This window comes from Oryctolagus cuniculus, chromosome 2 (assembly GCF_051225735.1).
Source record: "Oryctolagus cuniculus isolate XC-2025 breed Fujian yellow rabbit chromosome 2, ASM5122573v1, whole genome shotgun sequence".
Taxonomy (NCBI): Eukaryota; Metazoa; Chordata; class Mammalia; order Lagomorpha; family Leporidae; genus Oryctolagus; species Oryctolagus cuniculus.
The window spans coordinates 50,034,737-50,056,798 of record NC_142868.1 but is presented as its reverse complement, the minus strand read 5'-3'; the positions used below and the strand labels follow the sequence as shown (position 1 = coordinate 50,056,798).

The window sequence follows — 22,062 nt, the reverse complement described above, 5'->3', positions numbered from 1 at the left end:
GTTGTTTTGTTTTCTTTTGTTTTTGAGAGGCAGAGTTACAGAAGGACAGGAAAAGAGCTGGAAAGACAGAGAGTTCCCATCCACTGGTTCACTCTCCAAAAGCCCAAGGCTGGGCCAGGGCTAAAGACAGGAGCCAGAAACTCGGTCTCCCAAATGTGTGTCAGAGACCTTAGCCATCATCACTGCCTCTTGGGGTCCACATTGGCAGAAAGATGGAGTCAGGTGCTTGGAGATGGGTATTGAACCATGAGATTCCAAAGAAGGATGTGGAAGTCTAGACCAGAGTCTCAATTGGTAGGACAACTACCTAGCCACTGAAGTCATTTTTGAATGTTGAATCATTGAGTGATCCACTTTTTCCTTCTGCATACTTTTTTGACAGTTATATCATGGAATGTATCATTTTGTAATGACAAAATATTTTTCTGAAAATAGAAAAGTATTACTATCTTTCTGAAGCAGAGTCTGTAGCATACTTCAAACATCCTTCCTGTATTATATAATTTAGTTGGGTTTAACGTTGTCAAGATAATTTTATGTTTGTACATTTCTTTACAATTTTTTGTAGATATGTGTGTGTATGTATTTGTAACTGCATACAAATTTTAGAAGATCCCTAAGGAGTTTAATCCCCTTTTTAAATATTAGGAGATTAACATTCAGAAATACTTTCATTATCCTGGAATTTAAGACTTGGCTAGGGGCTTGTTTTTCAGATCCTGTGTTCTCTGTGCCAATTTCACTAAATGTGTGCTAAATTCTGAGATATTTCCTAAATGCTCGAAGCAGTGTATATAGGGGTACAACAATAGTGATGGTTCAGTTTGGGTATGGATATAAATATGCACACAAGCATCTGTCTCAGTTCATACCTTCGTAGCACATACAGCAACACCCAGGACAAGCAGTTGTCCAGATGCAAGTCCTTAATGAGCTATAACCACAGATGTAAATACATTTAATAAATGAGAAACATCCCCATGTCCTTGACACTGCAACTTCTCATCCATTTCCCAACACCATTAAACACATTACCGAATCTCATGAGAAATGATTGAAGTTTTTATTTTCTGTTTTCAACTTTTAAAGAGTAGAGGGGGAAATAAAACAGCCAGATGGGGCAACTGCCGTTTCATACTCGGCACAATGTCCCAGCCACCTGCAGTAGCCACCATGTTGTGGGCCCTACTTTCTGTGCTCTGGCTCACCGTTCAAACTCAAGGTAAGCACAAATACATTGCTGTTTTTTTTTTATAAAAGTCGAATTATTTGATGAATGTTGAAATACCCTTGTGAAATGGCATGTGCTCCCCCGATGCAAACATCATGCCTTCTTGCATTTTGGTATATTCTCTATTTCTCTTTATAAAAGCAAACTGTATGCAGTTGGTCCCCTGTATCCTTGAATTGTGCATCTACTTAGTCAACCAACCTAAGAGCAAAACTATTCAAAAAATAATTACATCTATATTGAACATATACAGATTTTTCTTGTCATTGTTCTTTAAATACAATATAACAACTAATTACATAGCATTAGGTATCATAAGTAATCTAGAAATTATTTAAAGTATAGGGGAGGATGTACATAGCTTAAATGCAAATATTATGACATTTGATCTAAGAAACTTGAACATACACAAATTTTGCTATTTGATGGGTGTCCTGAAGTCAGTCCACTATGGATACTGAGAAATGTTTCTCAATCATCAATCTCTCTGTCATCTATCAACCATATATCTATCTACAAATTTACAATCTGTATCTATTTCTATATCTATCTAGCCATATAACTTTTTGAGTGAAAAATTTTAAATAACAAAACATATACTCTAAAACTTATCATAATCTTTTTCAAATATTATGTATTTTAATGATATCAAATTTTATGTTTGCACAGATTTCAAAAAATAGGTGAACCAAAAATTGCTTAATGTTAGTATCATTACATCTTTTTAATAGTAACGAAATTTTTGTTAACATCTTCATAAATTAAGGCTTTAAATAATCTGCTATGGGATATTTCATTGAGAAAGCTTTTCAGAAATGGAATGACAGTGTCAAAAGGATTAGTCCTGGGAAAATAACTCTTTATTTGTTTATTGCTGATTGTTCATAGATAAACCTCACAGGCTCAGCCTTCCCTCTTGTTCTTATAAATGATCTGTCTGTGCCAGCTTAGAACCTCCATTAGTCCTCCAGAGATTTTCCACCCTCATTCAAGGACATTAATTTAATAACTTCCCTCTCCTATTTTTTCCTACTGTTTACTAAATCGTTCCCATCAGCATACAAAAATGCTCCCAACTTAAAATGAATATCTTTCTATTTCCTCCTTTGTCAGTTACACTCTATTTTTATTCTTTCAAATCTGCAGCAAAAATCCTCAGAATCGACACGCTCTTTCTCCAGTTGCTCTCTTCTCACTCACGCACATCCTGCTCAGTTTCATTCCCACCTCCCCACTAAGACTCTAGTCTTATGAATCCAGTGGGGTTAAATCCATTGTTCATTTATTTTGGACTTTTTTCCTTTACTTTCTTCCTTTTTTCCATTCCTTTTCTTCTTTCTTTCTTTTCACTCTTTCCTTCCTTCCTTCTGTCTTCTCTTTCTCTCCCCCTCTCCCTTTCTTTCCTTCTTTTTTGTTCTTCCTTTCTCTCCTCCTCCTCATTCTCTCTCCTTTTACTTGCTGCGTTGTCATTTTTCACTCAAGTCACCATCATCTCTCTCATAGAATGTTGTAATACCCTATTAAATGATCTAATTCTACTCTTCTTCCTTTACAGGATATTCTCAACAGAGCAGACAGTCATCCTCTTATGTTAAGATCAGTTTATTCATTTGAAAGGAATAGTGGCACAGAGAGAAGGAGGGAGGGAGGGAGGGGGAGAGAGAGAGAGAAAATCATCTACCCACTGGTTCACTCCCCAAATGCCCAACAACAGCTGGCTTAGACCAAGGCCAGAGTGAGGAGTGAGGAACTCCATCCAGGTCTCTCATATGGGTGACAAGAACCCACATACTTGGGCTTCATCTACTGCTTCCCAGGCACATTACTAGGAAGCAAGATTGGATATGAAGGGCAGCCAGCATTTGAACCAGGCTCTCAGATAGAGGTTGCAGGTATCAGAAGTATCCTTGTGACTTCTCTGCTCTGAAGTTTCCGTGGTTTTTCATTATGCCCATAGTAAAAGACAAAGTTTTTAAGAGTCTCTTAGGTCCAGTACAATCTATTCTTTACCATAAGCAATCTACTTGCATCTTTCATTATTCTACTCACTTCACTTCAGCTACGGGCCTTATGGATTCTTAAATACCTTCTCCACGAGAATCCCATATTAGGACATTATTAATGTTTCTTCTGTCTGGAACTTCATGTTCCCAAATATCATCAGATTCATTGTTTTATCTTTGTGAAATCTTGGCTCAAATTGGACTTTCTCAAAGTGCAACCCAGACTGCCCACTTTAGAATCGCAACACTCACCTCTGCCCAAGTATCCACAATCTCTTTATTCCAATATATTTCATCATCATGGCACTTAATCACCTTCTAACTTTTTGATAATTTAAGTGTTATAACATATATATTGTATATTTTTAAAAAAAAAAATCTAAGATGGTGAGTTGCTTACTGCCTAAAAAAAAGAATATTATATTAGTTTTGTTCTATGTAAAGAAAAACTGGGCAGTGATTTGAGATATTATAGTTAAATAAGAGTATAGTATTGATCCAATTATCTCTATTTCTTAAGTGAAGTAAGTTTTGAGTATTAAGATGTTGAAATTTCACTAGAATGTTTTGACTTTCATTAAAAGGACTCTATCAGATTTATGTTTTCATTTAAGAAACTTGGAAAGGCCTTTGGCTCAAGAAAATTGTAATCTAGGCTGGCGCCAAGGCTCACCTGGCTAATCCTCCACCTGCGGTGCCGGCACCCGGGTTCTAGTTCCAGTTGGGGCGCTGGATTCTGTCCTGGTTGTTCCTCTTCCAATCTAGCTCTCTGCTGTGGCCCAGGAGGGCAGTGGAGGATGGCCCAAGAGCTTGGGCCCCTGCAGCCACATGGGAGACCAGGAGGAAGCACCTGGCTCCTGGCTTAGGATCAGCGCAGTACGCCAGCTGTGGCAGCCATTTTGGGGGGTGAACCAACGGAAGGAAGACCTTTCTCTTTGTCTCTCTCTCTCTCTCTCACTGTCTAACTCTGCCTGTCAAAACAAAAAGAAAAGAAAAAGAAAATTGTAATCTATTCCTAGAAAGTGAGCCTAAAGTCAAATAAGCTTACAGAAAAAGTTAACAGGTAGGAAAACAGATACTCTAGGGAGTTTTCCGAAATTGGAAATCAGCGCTAGAGTTGGTATTATATAGAGAGGTTATGAAAATTCACTCTAATTTCAAGTCCCCAATTCTTTCCACTAGTAAGATATATTCTGTTTTGATAAAAGAAAATTTACTAATAGATTTCTAGACTTCCTGTTTTAGTATGTAATGAGCCTATCTCAGGATAGCTTCATAGCAGAGCTTGCGAACTAACTAGAAGAGAATCCCAGCTTTGCTACTTTCCTTCAGATTCTCATGTATCAACCAGGTGGATAATTGCTTTGTGTCTTTAGGCTCACTGTCACATTAAGAAAACTGTCCCAAACACGTATGATGTATGAAATGTGAGCATTCAAACATGTCACTGACTTTCATGGGTGATTGAGCAGTTAAAAGAAAAATAGAAAATATATGCTGCCATCGTCCTGGAATGGTGTTAAATATTTTGTATATGTTACCTTATTTAAGTTTTACAATGAACTCATCACAGATAATAAATGATTCAAAGGCAACATGCCTTCTACAGGGTCATTTAGCTAGGACATAAGACTGCACCTTTTAGCTCCATGAACCATTCTTTTCCTACTGTTGGTAAATAATGGAAATCCTTCTATCTAATGTAATTTTTAAGTACATTAAGAATACTGTGTCTACAAACAGTTTTCATAATTACTCTCTGATGCTTTAAAATCTGAGAGGACAGCAAAATTTTCATTTCTTGTGAAATCTAAAGTCTTGAGAGAAAAACACTAATGAGAGAAAGAGCATTTATGATTTATTGTTATTTTGAGGAATTTAATTGCTAGTACAGTCCTGCCTAAGAATGAGGTATTATCTGCATATGAAAAAAGCCTGATATTTGGAGTGAGTAGTCAAAGGGATTGCACCACACGGGTCAAAAATGCATTTTTTTAAGTAGACCCTTCAGAGAACAATCACAGGTTTGAAGAGGACTATAAGTGAAGAGGAATGCAATAAACCAAGGCAAATTCCAGGTTCCCGCGGCCCTGTTCTTATTCTAATACTTACCTTTTCTGAGTATGGGGGTCCAGAGTGTGCATACACAGAGAATATCCAAGGAATTGTTTCATCCTCTGCATGTTTTTCCACCAGGGCAGGAGAGAGCAAAAGAAAGATTTTTGTCAAAAAGCGAATAGCCTTGCTCTTGATGTTCCTTCTCTGATTGGCAATTAAGTCTTCAGTGCTCTTTGGAAAAAAAAAAAAAAAAACAGCTAGGGGAAGCAAAACACAACAATTCAAAAATAAAAGCCTTTAACTCCTTTATAAAATGTTATCTCTGTTTCTCTAGCAATAGCCATAAAGCAAACTTCTGAACTAAAACTCCATGAAATAGTTCATCCTACAAAACTACACAGTTTACACAAAAGAGAGATCAACGGGCCAGAGAAGCATGGTGAAGAGGTAAGCAGTGTGCCTGACCGGGGTGGATTTTGTAATCGCAGAACAAACAATAAGGAGCCTTTCCACTCAGAGAAACAATGTCACTGTCACTGTCCAATCTACTCCCTTCATCTCGCGACGATTTATGTAGCTTCCCTTTGTCAAGAGACAGCTCAGAATTTCTCCAAAAGCTTTTACAGTAAAGCCAAAGGGAGTAAACTGCTTCACTTAATAAGAAAGGATAAAGCTGCTTGGACATTTCTCCAGGAAAGAAAGAAAAGGAGTTCAGGAGAGGCAGCCGTTACTATGGAGATGTTCCTTTCTAGCCTCACCAAACCACCTCCCCTGCCCCACACCCCGTTTCCCCGGAGAACTGCTTTTTCTCAGCGGCTTGTCATTAATGAAGAATTCAACTTAATCTTAGTAATCAAGAAGATTTTTAAATTTATTAAGTACATTAACACTTTGACTATGATATTGCTAATATTTCCTCATTTTGTAGCTTTTATCGTATTTAATTCTTAGTAGCATTTTGCCTGGTTTTCTTCAGTGTATTTTGTTTGCTTTTAAAATAAGAAAAATACATGTCTCATTACTATGCTATTGGGCCACTTGGGTTCACAGAACAGTGTACTGTACAATAAAGCAAATGATAATTTCCTGTCTTACAGATTGAAGTTAGCTTAATCTATAAGGGTTATTATAATGCAGCTGTTGTTTTTTAAAAGTCCATCTTAATGTAAAATTTGTTTTATTTTATATATTGTAAAAGGCATTATATATATATATATATTTGCAATTATCCTAATATATACTATTTATATTATGGTTATTATTTTTTGAAGATTTTATTTATTTATTTGAGAGGTAGAGTAACATACAGTGAGAGAGAGAGACAGAAAGATCTTCCATCTGCTGGTTCACTCCCCAAATGACCACAATGGCTGGAGCTGTATTGATCCGAAGTCAGGAACCAGGAGCTTCTCCTGGGTCTTTGACACAGATACAGGGGCCCAAGGACTTGGGCAATCTTCTACTGCTTTCCCAGGCCATAGCAGAGAGCTTTATCAGAAGAGGATCAGCTGGGACTAGAACCAGTACCCATATGGGATTCCAGTGCCACAGGCAGAGGATTAACCTGGGCCATGGCACCAGCACCTGTGGTTATTTTTGATAGGCTTAGAAATATAAATTGTTTGATGTAATAATGTCTTTAAATATTTTTAGGAAAGATATGAATCTGAAATTAAATATCAGATTAGATTAAATGGAGAAGAAGTCATTCTTCAGCTACAGAAAACCAAGTAAGTTGTACTTCCTAAAAATCTCATCACTGGATTGCATTAAAAGAATGTGGGGAAAAAATCTTGACACTCTATTCATTGTGGTTGTAGATAGAAGACATGAAGTATAATGAGCTTTAGATGAATTTAGTTGTTGCTAATGTTATTTAAGAAGATTTGTGCATTCCCTGCACATTATAATCAAAGTGTAAGCAAAGAGAGCTCCAAATATCAATGAAGTTCTTCCTTAACCTGAGAACATACATAGAAACTTGAATCCTTGGTGGAATTTACATTACGTTTATAAGAATATATTTCCAAGGCTGATTCAGGATTCACAGCCTTGAGATAGTTTCCAGGGGATGAGTTCTGTCGAGTTAGAAGCACTTAGTAAACTCCTCTCTGTATGCAATAGTCCCTGATGACTGTAATCAAAAATCCCTCCAAAATTCTACAGGGGTTAGGTTTATAGACAGAGAATCTGCAACTGAAAAGTATCTGGGAAGATTTCTTCCCTCAGATCTAAGAATTATAACTACTGCCTTAATTTATTTCAGCAGCAGGGTTCCAATCTTGGGAGAGGATAATGGGTTAGGATGTCAACTCTTTCTTCCTGTAGACACTATTATTCCTCACTACTGAAGATCATGTCAGGAAAAAAAAATCAGCCTTTATTTCCACCTTGAGTGTGTCTTGCAGCTTTCTGCTTTTCTACAGGCATCTCCTGGCACCAAACTACACTGAAACTTACTACACACCCAGAGGAGACGAAATCACCAGAAGCCCTCAGAATATGGTAATGTCTGCATGCTTTCTGGGATCTTCTACTTCATAAAATTCAGAAATCCAAAACTCAAAAAAATCATAGTGCTGGAATGTGAGGTGTTCATCTGAGACCAATGAAATGACAGATGGGAAATTACAGTTGGCTTTTAAAAGATTGTAGCAATAAGAGGTTTCCAAGTGTCACAGCCTTAGAAGGAAACAGAATTCCACTCACTCCTAAACCATTTTCTCCACAAATCAGAAATGTCTGTTGCAGCCACATGAGATTTCATGTCATAACTATTTTCTGAAGACAAATTGCTTTTTATCATTGGATCAGTAACAAAAAAATTAATATTTTTCTATTTGCTTAAATTACTGTTCTGTGTACCAATGCCATACTAGTAGTTAAATGTAGAGAATCATGGCATATACAGCAGGGAAGAATAGGAAGAGATACAAAACAGCTTAATCAAGTGGTGTTCCTAAGCTAAGAGTTTCTCAGAGCCATCTCCATGACATCCTAAACACCGTGTCCCTTAAATCAGATTAAAGCAAAGATTTTGCCACAGATGGTGCCTTGTTCCCTTCTTTCTTCATAATGTTCATTTTGTAGATACTAAACTTTTTTCCAGCATTGTCTTCAGAGGAAAATATTTGATAAATGTATTTATGCTCAAGTGTAAATGGCTAATAATGTGATAATGTAGCATATTTTCCCAAATCTTCTATAGAAAATGTTTCTGATAACAGGGTTTCTTCCAAAGTATAAAAGAACCATACATGCACAGATAGAATTTCAGACCCTGAGGCAAGCCAGTTTGTTTTGAACCAGAGATTGTTGATTTACTTTTTTAGATCATTCCACATAAGTGGCCCCTACTTTGCTGATATGGGCTTACAGCCATGTGTGGATTTGGGGGACTGCCAAAAGGATTCCTAATATATACCAATCAGAATGGAGAACTGAACCAGCTAATCTGAGGAGCTCAGGAGTGGTAGTGTGGCCTCTCGAGAATTCGAGTCTGGGAAAATGAGTGCCTCATTCTACTAATTTATGATGCACAGAGACTTTTGTACCCAGCTTGGGTACAAAATAAAATGGAAAAGTCCAATAGGAACACTGTGAAAACAAAGGGAATTGGCTAATTCAGAGAGGCAACATCTGCTTTTACCATGGGCCCTATTGGGTTTGACCTCTCTGGACTTTCCTGTGGGGTAAATTAGTGTCAGAAAAACATCTCAGCAACCAAATATGTAGTTTCTCCGTTCAGCTGTGGAGCAATTCAGAAAATCTCTGAAGTTCTCACTTTTTTTGTTTGTTTGTTTGTCTCTAGAAACTGGTTTGGCCACAGCTAGTATTTGAACTTTCCTATGTAAATGTGATGACAGTTTTATCCACAATTCTGATTTATAATATTAATAATAATAATGCATATATTTGTATAACACACACATAGAGAAAAAGCGAGAGAGAGAGACCATAATTTCTTTTTCCTACTCCAGGAACACTGTTACTATGAAGGACACATCCTAAATGAGAAGAGTTCTGTTGCCAGCATCAGTACCTGTGATGGGCTGAGGTGAGAACCACTATCAAAACAAGTAAAGAGCAAGCATCATTTTGTTAGGTCTGAAGATTATATCCTATTACTTTGGTAAATTTTCTCCATCACTAAAATGCTGAATTTCAGTGTTGAAAGGGGAGAACAAAGAATTACGCTGACAATAATTTAGAATGCACTGCTCTAAGAGAAGTCAGGTCTAGTTATGCTTAACCAAGAGTTTTAGACATGGGACACTGAGGGTATCTGGGTCAGTTTCCAAGCATATCTACCCCAACCTTTGAAGTAATTGTATTTTATTACTCAGTGATTCTACCCTGTAAATGTTCAGTTGAGCTTAATCGTTAAAATTGCCTGTGTTTCTGTTTACACTGGTAGTCCTTGCCAATTCTGGAAAATTTGGAAATAAAAAAAGCAGAAATAAGAAAATAACAACTACCACATAATTTAGCACTGAGTGATTTCTATTACTAATGTTTTGTCATGTTTGCACCTTTTATTCGTATAGGCAAATATATATTTTACCTGATTGAAATATGGAATAAAATGTATAAGTATTCTTCCAAAATGGTTTGTATTTAACAAATGTCCCAAGTCTTCCCTATATCATAAAATATGTTTTATTTTACTTATTTAAAAGGCAGAGTTACAGAAAGAAAGGGAGAGAGAGAAAGAGAGGTCTTCCATCCACTGGTTCACTCCCCAAATCACTGCAACAGCTGGGGATGGGCCCGGCTGAAGCCAGGAGCTGGGAGCTTCTTCCAGGTCTCCCATGTAGAATGCAGGGGCCCAAACACTTGGGCCATCTTCTGTTGTTTTCCCAGGCACATTAGCAGGAAACAGAAAGACAGGGCTCCCGTCTGCTCATTCGCTCCCTAAATATCCACAAAGGCTGGGGCTGGGCTGGGGCCAAAGCAGGGAGCTGGGAACTCAACCTAGCACTCCATGTGGATTGCAAAGATCTGATTCTTTGCATTATGACTGCTGTCCCCCAGCATCTGCGTTATCAGGAAGCTGAAGTCATTGGCTGGAGCCTGGTCTCAAAGCCAAGTTCCTCAGTGTGGAATATGGGCATTACAACTGCTAAGCAAAAAAGATGGATTCTTTCAACTACTACTAGTCCTAACTAAGTTATCACACAGGCTTACCTACTAATCGCTCTTCTTCTCTTCTGGGCTTCTTGTTATCTGAATATTCCTATATTGTTTTTCTCATTATATTCCTAAGTTCTGCCAAAAAATATCTGCTAAATGGATAAATAAGCAATGGAAAAATATTTAACAAGCTTGTGTTGCAATCCCAAATTTGTCTTTGTAATTCTTGTTCTGAATTTTCTGAGTACATAGGTTAGGCTTCAAATTATGACAAATATCAATTATAACAAATTTGTGAGAGATAGTGCAAAGGCCTATGAGCAAAGGCTGTATGTGTGAGACTGGGGCAGAGGGAGGTGTCGACCCCTTCTGAGCACTGAAACTCAAGTGTCTGTACCTCACAGAGGATACTTCACACATCGTGGTCAAAGATACCTGATAAAGCCCCTGAAAAGCACAGATCAGAAAGAACATGCTATCCTTACATATGACCGAGAGGAATTGCACCCAGCAAATCACACATGCGGTGTGAGACATGTTGGCAGGAAGCGAGGTCGTGTTCGAATCTCTAGGTCACCCAAAAGTACAGAGGTAAGCAGAGTTTTATTTATTTGTGGTTCTAATTTCTCTCTGGGGAAAAGAAATCTCTTTGTAAGCTTTTGGATAGTTCAGGATAAAGTTAAATTTAACCATGTTCTCTTATCCTTTATAAAGCAAGAAGACTTTCTTCAGGCACAAAAATACCTTGACCTGTTTTTGGTGCTGGATAATGCCTTTGTGAGTATGAAATGTGTGAACCCTTGGCTGGTTTAGTCCATTTTTAAGTTGACTTATCAAGTTAAAGCAAGCAGAGAATCTTTCTTGTTAATAAGGCAGTTTGTCCACATGATTGTCTTGTCAATTCTACCTGCCTGTCAGCGATGTTTTCAATCCTTTCTTCCACTTAATGTCTACCTGTCACCAAATAAATATTCAGAACTAGCAATATACCAGGGGACTTCAAAATACTCAAAATATAATCAAAATGTATTTGTTTCTATGCATAACTTTTTAAAGATTTATTTATTTTATTTGAAAAGCAGAGTTACAGAGAGGCAGAGGCAGAGAGAGAGAGGTCTTTCATCAGCTAGTTCACTCCCCAGAGGCCCACAATGGCTGGAGCTGTGCCAATCTGAAGCCAGGAGCAACGAGCTTTCCCTGGGTCTCCCATGTGGGTGCAGGGGCCCAAGCACTTGGGCCATCTTCTACTGCTTTCCCAGGCCATAGCAGAGAGTGGGATCAGAAGTGGAGCAGCCAATATGGGTGCACTGTAGATGGCGGCTTTACCCACTATGCCGCAGAATCGGCCCCTTATGCATAGCTTTTAATAATATATATTAAAAATAATATATATTTTAGGGGCCGGCGCCGCAGCTCACTAGGCTAATCCTCCGCCTAGCGGCGCCGGCACACCGGGTTCTAGTCCCGGTCGGGGCGCCGGATTCTGTCCCGGTTGCCCCTCTTCCAGGCCAGCTCTCTGCTGTGGCCAGGGAGTGCAGTGGAGGATGGCCCAGGTGCTTGGGCCCTGCACCCCATGGGAGACCAGGAAAAGCACCTGGCTCCTGGCTCCTGCCACCGGATCGGCGCGGTGCGCTGGCCGCAGTGTGCCGGCCGCAGCGGCCATTGGAGGGTGAACCAACGGCAAAGGAAGACCTTTCTCTCTGTCTCTCTCTCTCACTGTCCACTCTGTCAAAAAAAAAATAATAATAATATATATTTTATAATAATGTCATTTCCCATGACATTTTGAAGACCCCTTGTAGGTATGGATTTCCAAATGTTCTTGCAACAACAAATCTTATCTCTTAATTTCAGTTTCCATGAACTTTTTATAGTTCCCCCACAGTTGATAACAGAGTCATAGGAAATCAATTAAATATAGAAATTAACAGAATGGCTTATTAAATATTTTAGCATTACAATATTAATGTACCTAGTATAAATATTATATAAATTTAGAATAGGCAGAAAGTATATATATTTATAACTTAAAATGTATATTTATATATAGGAAAACTACTAGAATCTACTTGTTTACCTAGAAAATATTGTCCTATAAACAAGTTTTAATAATTGAATTGGCTTAAAAATTTAAATTATTAATTTGGCTTATTCAACTGAAAACTAAAAAACACTGAAATTTTATATGAATGTCTCACTTTTCTTGTATCAAAGCACTGTTTTATTTAAAAGAGAATTGTGAAAACAGAATTTTCATAATGTAGGCATGGAATGAGTAGATATCAATTATATTAACACGTATAATTTTCTTGAAATGTGAAATTCTATACCCCATCAGCTTTCTCACTTTGATTTGCTATTTCAATTATGCTTTGTGTTTTGTATTTTACAGTATAAGATCTATGAGGGAAATCTAACCCGGATGAGAAGTTTTGTATTTGATGTTGTGAACCTACTCAATGTGGTAAGATATTGGTTGTGTAAACATGTTTTCATGGTGAGCCTCAAGCTTCCCTGTGATTTCAACAGTCAGGATCACAGTGCCCTATGGCCAGCAGTTCTGGTACATTTTAGCAGGATAAAGCTCAGCATCAAGGTAAAACGAGACACATCAAAACAAAGGCAATTCGTAGCATTTCTATTTTCAAAATGGAAATTTATCATTTGTAGTCTGTTAGTCAGTCCATCACTTGTGGTCAGCCAAAACTCTAAAACACTAAAAGAGATAGTAAACATTTTCATGAAGAAAAATGCTTTTTCCACAGATTTTCGAAACCATAGATGTTAAAGTGGCCTTGGTAGGCATGGAAGTCTGGTCTGATAGTGATAAGATAAAAGTGGAACCCAGCATAGGCACCACGTTTAACAACTTCCTGAGATGGCATCAATCTAACCTGGGGAAAAAGATGATCCATGACCACGCTCAGCTTCTCAGGTGAGCACATACAGATACCTGGCCAGGTCCCTGTGTAGGCAGAATCTTACCTCCTCAATCAGATGTCAAGTGCCTGATATTCTGCCATTAGCAATTCACTTTTGAGATTATTGAAGGTCCATATCAGATCAATAAAGTGAGCTCCCGGATGTAAGATAACCAGCTAGGATCAGTGTAATGCTCTGGGATAATAGAAGCGTTTCTGGAGTTTGATGAATAGAAAAGGGCTCAGTAGGCAAGGGTCATCTACAGCATAACAAAAAGTAATTGTTGTAAAGACTCCGAGTGTGACCATGTGTCTGTCACTTTCATGCAGTGGAGCTGCCTTCAGCAACCGACGTGTTGGGATGGCAGCATCAAATTCCTTGTGTTCCCCGTCTTCTGTTGCTGTTATTGAGGTTTGTAAGCTTGTGGTCAGTCTCCCTGTGATTCTGTATCCTCTATGAATAATGCCATATACAGAGTTGCCACAGTAGGGATGTGGAAAATTAATTGACAAATATTCTTTATTGCCTGGTTCGCTTGGAAACTTAGTAAATTAATTTAATAAATATTTATTGAGCACTGATACTGTGATTGCATTCATAGACCCTAGTCACTTCAAATGTTCACTCAACATCTTGTAATAAGTAAAGGCAGGCAAAAGAGCTTAATGATTTATTATTTTTCATCTCTCAAGTTATGTATGTAAATACTATACATGGGCAAAAATTGAGAAATAACCAAATAAAATAAGAAGTGATAGAGGTTTCTATTTTTTCCCCCAGGCTGGAAAAAAGAATAATGTAGCTCTTGTGGGAGTGATGTCGCATGAGTTGGGACATGTACTTGGTATGCCTGATATTCCATATTACACCAAGTGTCCCTCCGGCAGTTGTGTTATGAATCAGTATCTGAGGTAAGACTATGTCACTCTGGAGAAAAATCATTTCCAACACTTCAATTTCAATAATGCAGATGCAGTCTATATATATATATATATATATATATATATGTTAGATGGATATATTTTCAACCAAAGACTGTGTACCCTGTTAGTTCAAACTCCAGTCTCTTTGTGCATAGTTTTTTTTTTTTTTTTTATCAGTTATAAGGATTGCTTCTTTAAGATTTCCAAATATGCCAACATGGAGTTTATAAGTATGGTGACCTTATTGTTTTAATTTAAAATAATTTGTCTTGATTGATATCACAATCTCTAAAAATATTAACCTATTAAGGTGCCAACAGTATCTTCATATATCTCTATCATCAATCAGCAAATCAGTCCATTTTGTATACTTATTAATTACCTGTTAATGTTGGGTGTTGTGCAAGGACTGGGAATAGAAAACTGAATAAAATACATTCATCACTGTTGTCATTTAAGATGGTACAAATACACACAGGAATATAAATTATTCCAGTTCTACAACTGGATATGTAGGAATAATATTTCTTTCTTTTTTTTTTTTTTTTTTTTTTTTTTGACAGGCAGAGTGAACAGTGAGAGAGAGAGAGACAGAGAGAAAGGTCTTCCTTTTGCCATTGGTTCACCCTCCAATGGCCGCCACGGCTGGCGCGCTGCGGCCGGCGCACCGCGCTGATCCAAAGCCAGGAGCCAGGTGCTTCTCCTGGTCTCCCATGGAGTGCAGGGCCCAAGCACTTGGGCCATCCTCCACTGCACTCCCGGGCCACAGCAGAGAGCTGGCCTGGAAGAGGGGCAACCGGGACAGAATCCGGCGCCCCAACCAGGCCTAGAACCCGGTGTGCCGGCGCCGCTAGGCAGAGGATTAGCCTAGTGAGCCGCGGTGCCAGCCAGGAAGAATATTTCTAATTAGCATAATGTGTATGTTTGATAACCCACCATATATAATACAGTACAGTCCTGAAATTGCTAAATTTGGAATTACTGATGAACCTGTTAGATAAGTCAGATTCTCATGCTGATCACACACAAGTAACCATACTTTATGCCATGCTGTTCCTGAGTTTTGTTCTGTTTACAGTTCAAAATTCCCAAAGGATTTCAGTACTACCTGCCGCTCACATTTTCAAGAATACCTTTTATCTCGAAAACCGAAGTGCCTACTGGAATCATCAGTTTCTCAAAATATAACAAAACCAGTGTGTGGGAACCAACTTCTGGAAGTGGGAGAAGAATGTGACTGTGGCTCTCCTAAGGTATGAAATTCAGAACTTAGAGTTACTGGGACAGAGGAATTCTGTACTTTTACTTTTCAATTTTATTGAAAATGCTCTTCTGAAAATTTTTTCCAAAGAAAAACTTAACATCATAGTAAGAAACAGATTTGTACTTCTGTTTTTGCTACTGATTTTACTCATCTTTTTAAAGATATTTCAAAAGCCAGGATATATTGTGACATGATTATATAAATTTGAATGTAAGGAAGTATATAATTATTACATGTGTAGACATAAATTTGGGATGTCCTAAAAATTTCTATATTGCATAATGATATAGTTGATCATTTGTTGAGCAGTAACAATTACAGATCTAGAAATAAGTCCTTTATATAGAGTTGGCCTTTTCTTCTCAAGATCCATTGTGTAAACCAGAAAGCAAATGAAACAGAGATGAAGGAGATACAAACATCACATAAACCTGTAGACATGGGTTATTAACATAGAACATTTAAGGTCATTACCATGACTTTTGGAATCTTTGTAAAATACAACTCCTTAAAGGCAGCCTCATAGTTTAAAGAATGGTTTTGGTAGAATGTTCACTACAATTCCATATTAGGCTTCTAAAATAGAATCACATTTTATGAGTAGGTTTCTTTTAGTTTTAAGACAAAATAGTAGTTAATACTTGAAGAGATGTATATGCATCCAACAATCTGCAAAATATTTTTATATAAAACATCTTTATTAAATCTACAAAATAGGTATTGGCATGATCTCAATTTAGAGAAGAAATGTGGTCAGAAAAGTTAAGTAACTAGTTCTAAGGGTACAAAACTAGGTATTGGGGATTGAAAACCAGAATTGACCCCCTACTTTAGATAACTGTGTGGCAGTGGAGACATCTCGTCTAGACCTTACTCAGTTTATTCAGCAATGTTAAGCTGTTAGCTTACATAAGAATATCGTATAGTGCAATAATTTTTGAAGAATGCTGCAAATTCTCTTAATTAGATGAGGTGTGGAATTTTACAAGTGCTTTTACTTTTATAATAAAAATTTGTGTTTATTCCTTTCCAACATATTTGTTTTGGTTTCTTGGGTGGAAGACAATTGAAGTACTTCTAGTTTTAATGGGTAAATGGCATGTATTTGATGTGTATTGACAAAAACAGAGAGAGAAAAGGGGATTTGGAGAAGAATAGAGAGAAAAGGGGAAGAAGAAATAGAGTCTGTATGAAATCTAACATTCTTAAAGTGTATCTGTCAACTTTCGTATTGCTTCTACACCTTACTGATTTTCTTTTTATGTGACTGAATAAAGCTGGAGTAATCAGATTTATGAACAACTACATTTTAACTATTTTTCCTTATGCATAAAGTAATATATGTACTTTATGTAGTATATTTTACTGAATAATTATATTTCCAATAGATTTGATATGAAATTAAGTTTTCCTATGCCTATATTTAGATCTTTTAAAATAGTCATCATAATTATCTGCTACATATTTCTTACAAGCATCACACTATTTTGTTGATTGTAATTTTACAAAGCATTTTTGTGGCAAATCTCTTCATATTTTTTGTGCTTTGGAGCTATTTTTGCAAAAATTACATAGCAATTCAATATTCATATAACTTTTAAAAATCTGTTTTTCCCCCAAAAACAACTGAGATTCAATTGGAATGCACTGAATATTTTTTTCTGAAGGCCACTGACAATTTCACAATATTAAATACATCCTAAAACACAAGTTGCCTTAAACATTTCTCAGGAAAATTATATGTAAAGATCTTTAAGTAGTTTTCTCACATTTTGAAAGTTTTCTCTGAAGTATTTCCCTACTTTTCTTCATGCTTTGTGTGTACTATTTTCTCTTTTATTTTAGGCTCTAATTTATTATTACTATGTTTGATGCATTTTAAAATTATCTTAAACAGCTATCTTAGGGACTTGTCAAGTATTTTTTAAGTTGATTCTGTCTTTTTGGGTAGCAAATTGTAGCACAAATAAATAATGAAAATATGATTTATACTTTTCAATTACTATACTTTCATATCTTTTCCATAGCTCATGGTATCTGTTGGATTTTCTATGTGAATATAGAATATAAATAATGCTTGTCTTATCCTTTATTTTATTGGATATATATTTACTATCTGCCATATTGTGTTTTTTAAAATCACCCCAATACAGCATCCTGTTCATAGTTTACTTGCTGTGTGCTTAAACAGTTCCATAATGACTGCGGCACTTCTACCAAATAATTTTTATCATTCATCACAATAGCATTATTTGTTTCCTCCTCTTCCTAGGTTTCTTAATGTGCTGGATTTCTATTACTTTATTTTAAACAGTAAAGAAATCCTTGCATTTTTAGTGGAAAATTTCACATAGTTGTTATGTAGTTATTATTTAGTTATTAATTGTTATGTAGTTCTTAGTAATAAACAGGGTTTTAACTAGTATTTTACTCAAGGTTTTGCATTTATATTCAAAAAGGGAAACTGCGTGTGTTCTTTACTACTCTTCCTATAAGACATGCAAATTGGTAAACTGAATTAGGTATTTTTAAAATTTTTCTCTATTTTCAAACAGTTTAAGTAGTATAGAACTATTTGTGAGGGTTGTTTTTTTTTTTTTTTTTTTTTAGTGGAGAATCAGAATTTATATGGACAGTTGCAGAATTAACACTGAGGCAATATTTATGTGATAATTGCATGGAACTGCCATTTGGATTCAAACTGATTATATATAAAGCAGTAATGCTACACTGATATCACAGACACCAACTGTTTGCCAAGGACTAATTAGGTCACATAGTTTGCTAGAAGTAAAAATATTGTGAACGTGTATATTTGTGAGGTTTTAAAGTAATTTACATGTAATATCTTCTAGACTAAATTTACTTGAGACAATACTTGGATAATTCTATTTTAGGCCTTTAAAAAAAGACTCATTTATTTGAAAAGCAGAATTACAGAAGGAGAGAGACAGGGAGACAGCCTGAGAGAAAGAGAGAGATCTTTCATTCTCTGGTTCACTCCCCAAATGGCTGCAACGCCCAAAGCTGGGCCAGTCCAAAGCCAGGAGCCAGGAGCTTCTTCTGGGTCTCCTACATGGGTGCAAGGGATCAAGCACGTGGGGTGTCCTCCACTGTTTGCCCAGGTGCATTAGCAGGGAGCTGGGTTAGAAGTAGAGCAGCTGGGACTCGAATCAACACACATATGAGTTAACAGCATCATAAGTTGTGGCTTTACTGGCTATGCCACAGCGACGGCCCCTATTTTGGGCCTATTAAAGGTAGTTATTATTGCTCAAAGCATTTTTTTTCCTATCGAGTTTTCTGCATCATTTCTACTGGAATTTGAATAGAAGAGTAATTTAGTGTAGAATGAGAAATTTCAGGGGCTGGTGCCATTGGCGCAGTAGGTTAATCCTCTGCCTGCGGCACCAGTTCTAGTCCCAGCTGCTCCTCTTCCAATCCAGCTCTCTGCTGTGGCCTGAGAAAGCAGTAGAAGATGGCCCAGGTGCTTGGGCACATGCAGCCACATGGGAGATGGGAGGAAGCTCCTGGCTCCTGGCTTCGGATCAGCGCAGCTCCAGCCGTTGTGGCCATTTGGGGAGTAAACCAACAGATGGAAGACCTTTCTCTCTGTCTCTTCTTTTTTACTGTCTATAACTCTACTTCTCAAAAAAATTTAAAAAAAAATCTTTAAAAAAAAAAAGAAATTTCATTACCATCTTGTACCAGAATTCAGTTTGTTTACTCTATGAGAAGATATTCTGAACCTACTTTCACTGTAATGTGTGCGTTTGTGTGTTCTTTGAAGGAATGTGCCAGTCCTTGCTGTGAGGCTGTGACCTGTAAATTCAAACCTGGAATCGATTGCGGAGACACTAAAAAGCATATCATGTAAGATCTTTCTTTTCAGTTTTCTAACATTTTCTCACTTTCATATCTGAAGAGGATGTGCCACTGAATTATATGGCACACTAAAACACCATTTGTTTTATATTTTTAAAGTGACAATTTTAGTCAGAAAAAAAACAAGCATATGAACCTAACTCAGAAGTGTATGGATATACACACAGTAGTGAGAAGGTGGTTTCTTTGATATCTGGAGATTAGGACTGCCAAAATCTGTGCTAAACATCCCCTAACTTCCTGTTAGATAGGAATCAACTTAATACAAACTAAGTTGAGAAAAACAAAAGTGCACTTTTTTGTTAAAAAAAAAAAGTCTTAATTGATGCAGATGCTTCATTCTTGGTTAACAGCTGAGAGTTGTGATGTGTAAGAATATCCATACCATTGAAGAACAAGCTAGAATATCCATACCATTGAAGAACATGCTGTGAGACTCCATGACTTCATTCCTTTTAAATTGTCTCAATGAGTTATAAACCATTATATTATTTTTGTGTCTTAAACAATCCAACATGAATTAGGCTAGGGAATCTAATTGCTTGATGTATAGTGTTTGTTTCTGAATACAAAATAATTCCAGAATATAAAAATACCAATAACAATACCTAAAATCATAAAGAGGGAAGATATTCAGGGTATGTCATACAGAAGGAATTATTCTTTTTCTCCCTGCCCTGAATCTTTTGTGGAGCTGAACTACAGAGAAAGCACAAAGAACAATATTGACCCAAATACCATGCTTGTTGGGAAGGAACAGCAAAGCCAAAACATGCATCATTTAATAAGGGCTGGATGCAATGTCACTCTGCAGGGAATTCTAGAAACCGTGCCCAGGCCAGTACCAGGGCATCTAAAAAAAGCCATTTATTTCTTTAGAGGCTTGAAAATAGCTAGACATGCCCATTACTCTGTAAGATAGGCAGTTTTGAATGCTGGGAGAAAACTGAACTTATAAGGATAACATATATTTTAGTTTTAGTTCTGCCCAAAACTAATCGTGAGACTTTAAGCCAAGTTATTTTGTTCATTTTCTCACCTGTAAAATGAAAGTAAAGATACTGTCTCTCAGTAGATATGTTATTATTATTTAACTTAGAAAAGTTGTTATTATTATATCATTTATAATAACCCTGGATTCCAAACTTTATTTTCCTTTTATTCAGAAAATGAGTCAAAAAGTCTACTTCAATGAGATGCAGCCTGGCCAAGACAACTCTCAAGAACGCTAGCTATGCCAAGAATCTTGCATATTTTCGCCTTTGTACACTTGTACTTCTTTTTCACATGTCATTCTACATTCCATATTTTTATCAGGTATCTGATACATAAATATACTTAGAACAGTTGTCTTTTTTATAAGGCCTTATCATACTATAATGTATTTTCAAGGACCACGAAGTTTTGGCATAGCTCTGCTCTTTAGAAAACAAAAGAAATTGGCCTTTGACCAAAGCACCTAAAAATATACCCCTGAATTATTCGGAGTCCAGAATTGTAAATTGGAAGGAACTTGCACTGTAACCCCACTTTCATTTTATTAGTAGCCTGTGAAAAAATAAAAACACTTGCAGAGGGAAGGCATTGGTGGCAGAAAGGCAATAGGATCCTGGCTTTGTGTTACGTTCAGTGATCACCTTGCCTGCTTCTTGCAAGTTGGCATTCTTTTGTCATGTCAAGATTAATTAACTGTAAACACTGTTCCCCTTTGTGTTATCCTTTGCACATTTTTCACATCACATATAAGGTATGTTTTGAGAAGTGTATACTGCTTACTTTCTTAATGGACCCAGCCAGAAAGGCTTCCTTCATCTATCAACTTACCAAGCCATTAATGCCAATAAAAATACAAGTTCTTTAGACTTTTCTGTGTGATCATTTTAAAAAATGAATATTTTCAAGCCTCTTGTTTGTTAGTTTTTTTGGTGTCAAAATCCTACATAATTAAGACACATTGTGTCATTAGCCAGTAGTCAGTATTGCCACAGATATCCAGAAAACAGGGGCCAGCATTACCGTGTAGTGGGTTAAGCAACCCCCAGCAACCTGTATCAGAGTGCAGGTTTGGTTGGAGTCCAGGTGCTCTGCTTCCAATCCAGCTTCCTGCTGATGTGTCCAGGAAGGCACCAGATAATGGCCAAGTACTTGGGTCACTGCCACCTATATGGGAAACATGATGGAGTTCCTACCTCCTAACTTAGGACTGATCTAGCCCTGGCCATGGATCCATTTGGGGATTAAAACACAGGATGGAAGATTTCTCTTTGGTTCTCTCTGTCACTCTGCCTTACAAATAAATAAATACATCTTCAGAAAGCAAACAAACCAGGAAACACTAGGTGGAGATGAGAATGAAAAAAAAGAAAAAAAAAAAAAAAGAGCACATCATCTTCTAATGCCTCAAATGAAATGACCTGAGGCCAGTCACAAAAGAAGACTAGATTTCTTCGTGTTTTTTTTTTTTTTCAGTAAATAGTTCTTTGTATTTGAGTGGCAGAGAGAGAGAGAGCATGCACACTCCTATCCACTAGTTCACTCCCCAAATTTCTGCAATGATGGGACTAGGCTAGGCTGTAGCGGGGAGCCAGGACCTCAATCCAGGTCTCCATGTAGGGGCAGGGATCCAAGAACTGGATTTACTGC

At 37.0% G+C, this 22,062-nt stretch overlaps 1 protein-coding gene and 1 long non-coding RNA gene across 5 annotated transcripts in view; one reads left to right on the top strand and one right to left on the bottom strand.

Moving 5' to 3' along the window:
* The window catches only part of LOC108175710 (uncharacterized), a 43,593-nt gene extending 37,973 nt beyond the window's left edge, over positions 1–5,620 (bottom strand). For all 4 annotated transcript variants that reach the window (XR_016228900.1, XR_007913874.3, XR_016228899.1 and 1 more), the window contains exon 1: positions 5,347–5,620. This is a non-coding gene — a long non-coding RNA (uncharacterized LOC108175710). The remainder of the gene's footprint in view (positions 1–5,346) is intronic.
* On the top strand, positions 1,065–21,281 carry ADAMDEC1 (ADAM like decysin 1). Its single transcript, XM_089325460.1, has 14 exons — positions 1,065–1,222; positions 5,627–5,739; positions 6,946–7,022; positions 7,719–7,797; positions 9,273–9,349; positions 10,830–11,016; positions 11,140–11,202; positions 12,818–12,889; positions 13,191–13,360; positions 13,677–13,758; positions 14,128–14,258; positions 15,349–15,523; positions 19,325–19,407; positions 20,586–21,281. Exons 1-14 carry the CDS (start codon positions 1,147–1,149, stop codon positions 20,590–20,592), a joined length of 1,392 nt encoding a protein of 463 aa, XP_089181586.1. The 5' UTR covers positions 1,065–1,146; the 3' UTR covers positions 20,593–21,281.
* Positions 21,282–22,062: the final 781 nt, after the last annotated feature.